The 391-nt window shown below is 56.5% G+C and overlaps 1 protein-coding gene across 1 annotated transcript in view; it reads right to left on the reverse strand.

Annotated features, from left to right (window-relative positions):
* Window positions 1-380, reverse strand: part of LOC104501226 (calcium/calmodulin-dependent protein kinase type II subunit delta) — a gene marked incomplete at its 5' end in the record, with an annotated part of 48,286 nt that extends 47,906 nt beyond the window's left edge. Inside the window, one exon of the mRNA XM_010145003.1 lies at window positions 312-380. Coding sequence (XP_010143305.1) covers window positions 312-380 — 69 coding nt within the window. The remainder of the gene's footprint in view (window positions 1-311) is intronic.
* Window positions 381-391: the final 11 nt, after the last annotated feature.

The following is a 391-nucleotide window of genomic DNA, read 5'->3' on the forward strand; positions in this document are numbered from 1 at the left end:
ACGAATACACCAAACGTCTGAAAGCAACTCCTGCTCTCCTTGGTACCGACAGTGGGTGCCAGCAGCCCCAGAGCTGGATGGCCGGCTACTGGCAAGCCTTTAGCGGGTTTTCTCCAGGGAACACCAGCGGTTCGCTCGCGTGCAGTGAAGTGACAATTAAAACAATAAATAAAAAGATAAAACAAAAGGAACCCCGTTTGCATTTCCACTGCCGAAGGCTCTGGTTTTGCCTGGGTTTGCTGCCCCCCGGCTCAGCAGGGCAGCGGCGGCAGCAGCAGCAGCGGTGGCAGCAGCGTCGGCAGCAGACTCACCTTGAGGTCGCGATGGACTACGCCCATCTGATGGCAGTGGAGCACAGCCTCCAGGATCTGCTGAATGCAATGACTGCATG

The sequence above is a fragment of the Buceros rhinoceros genome, unplaced genomic scaffold (assembly GCF_000710305.1).
Source record: "Buceros rhinoceros silvestris isolate BGI_N320 unplaced genomic scaffold, ASM71030v1 scaffold13111, whole genome shotgun sequence".
Taxonomy (NCBI): domain Eukaryota; kingdom Metazoa; phylum Chordata; class Aves; order Bucerotiformes; family Bucerotidae; genus Buceros; species Buceros rhinoceros.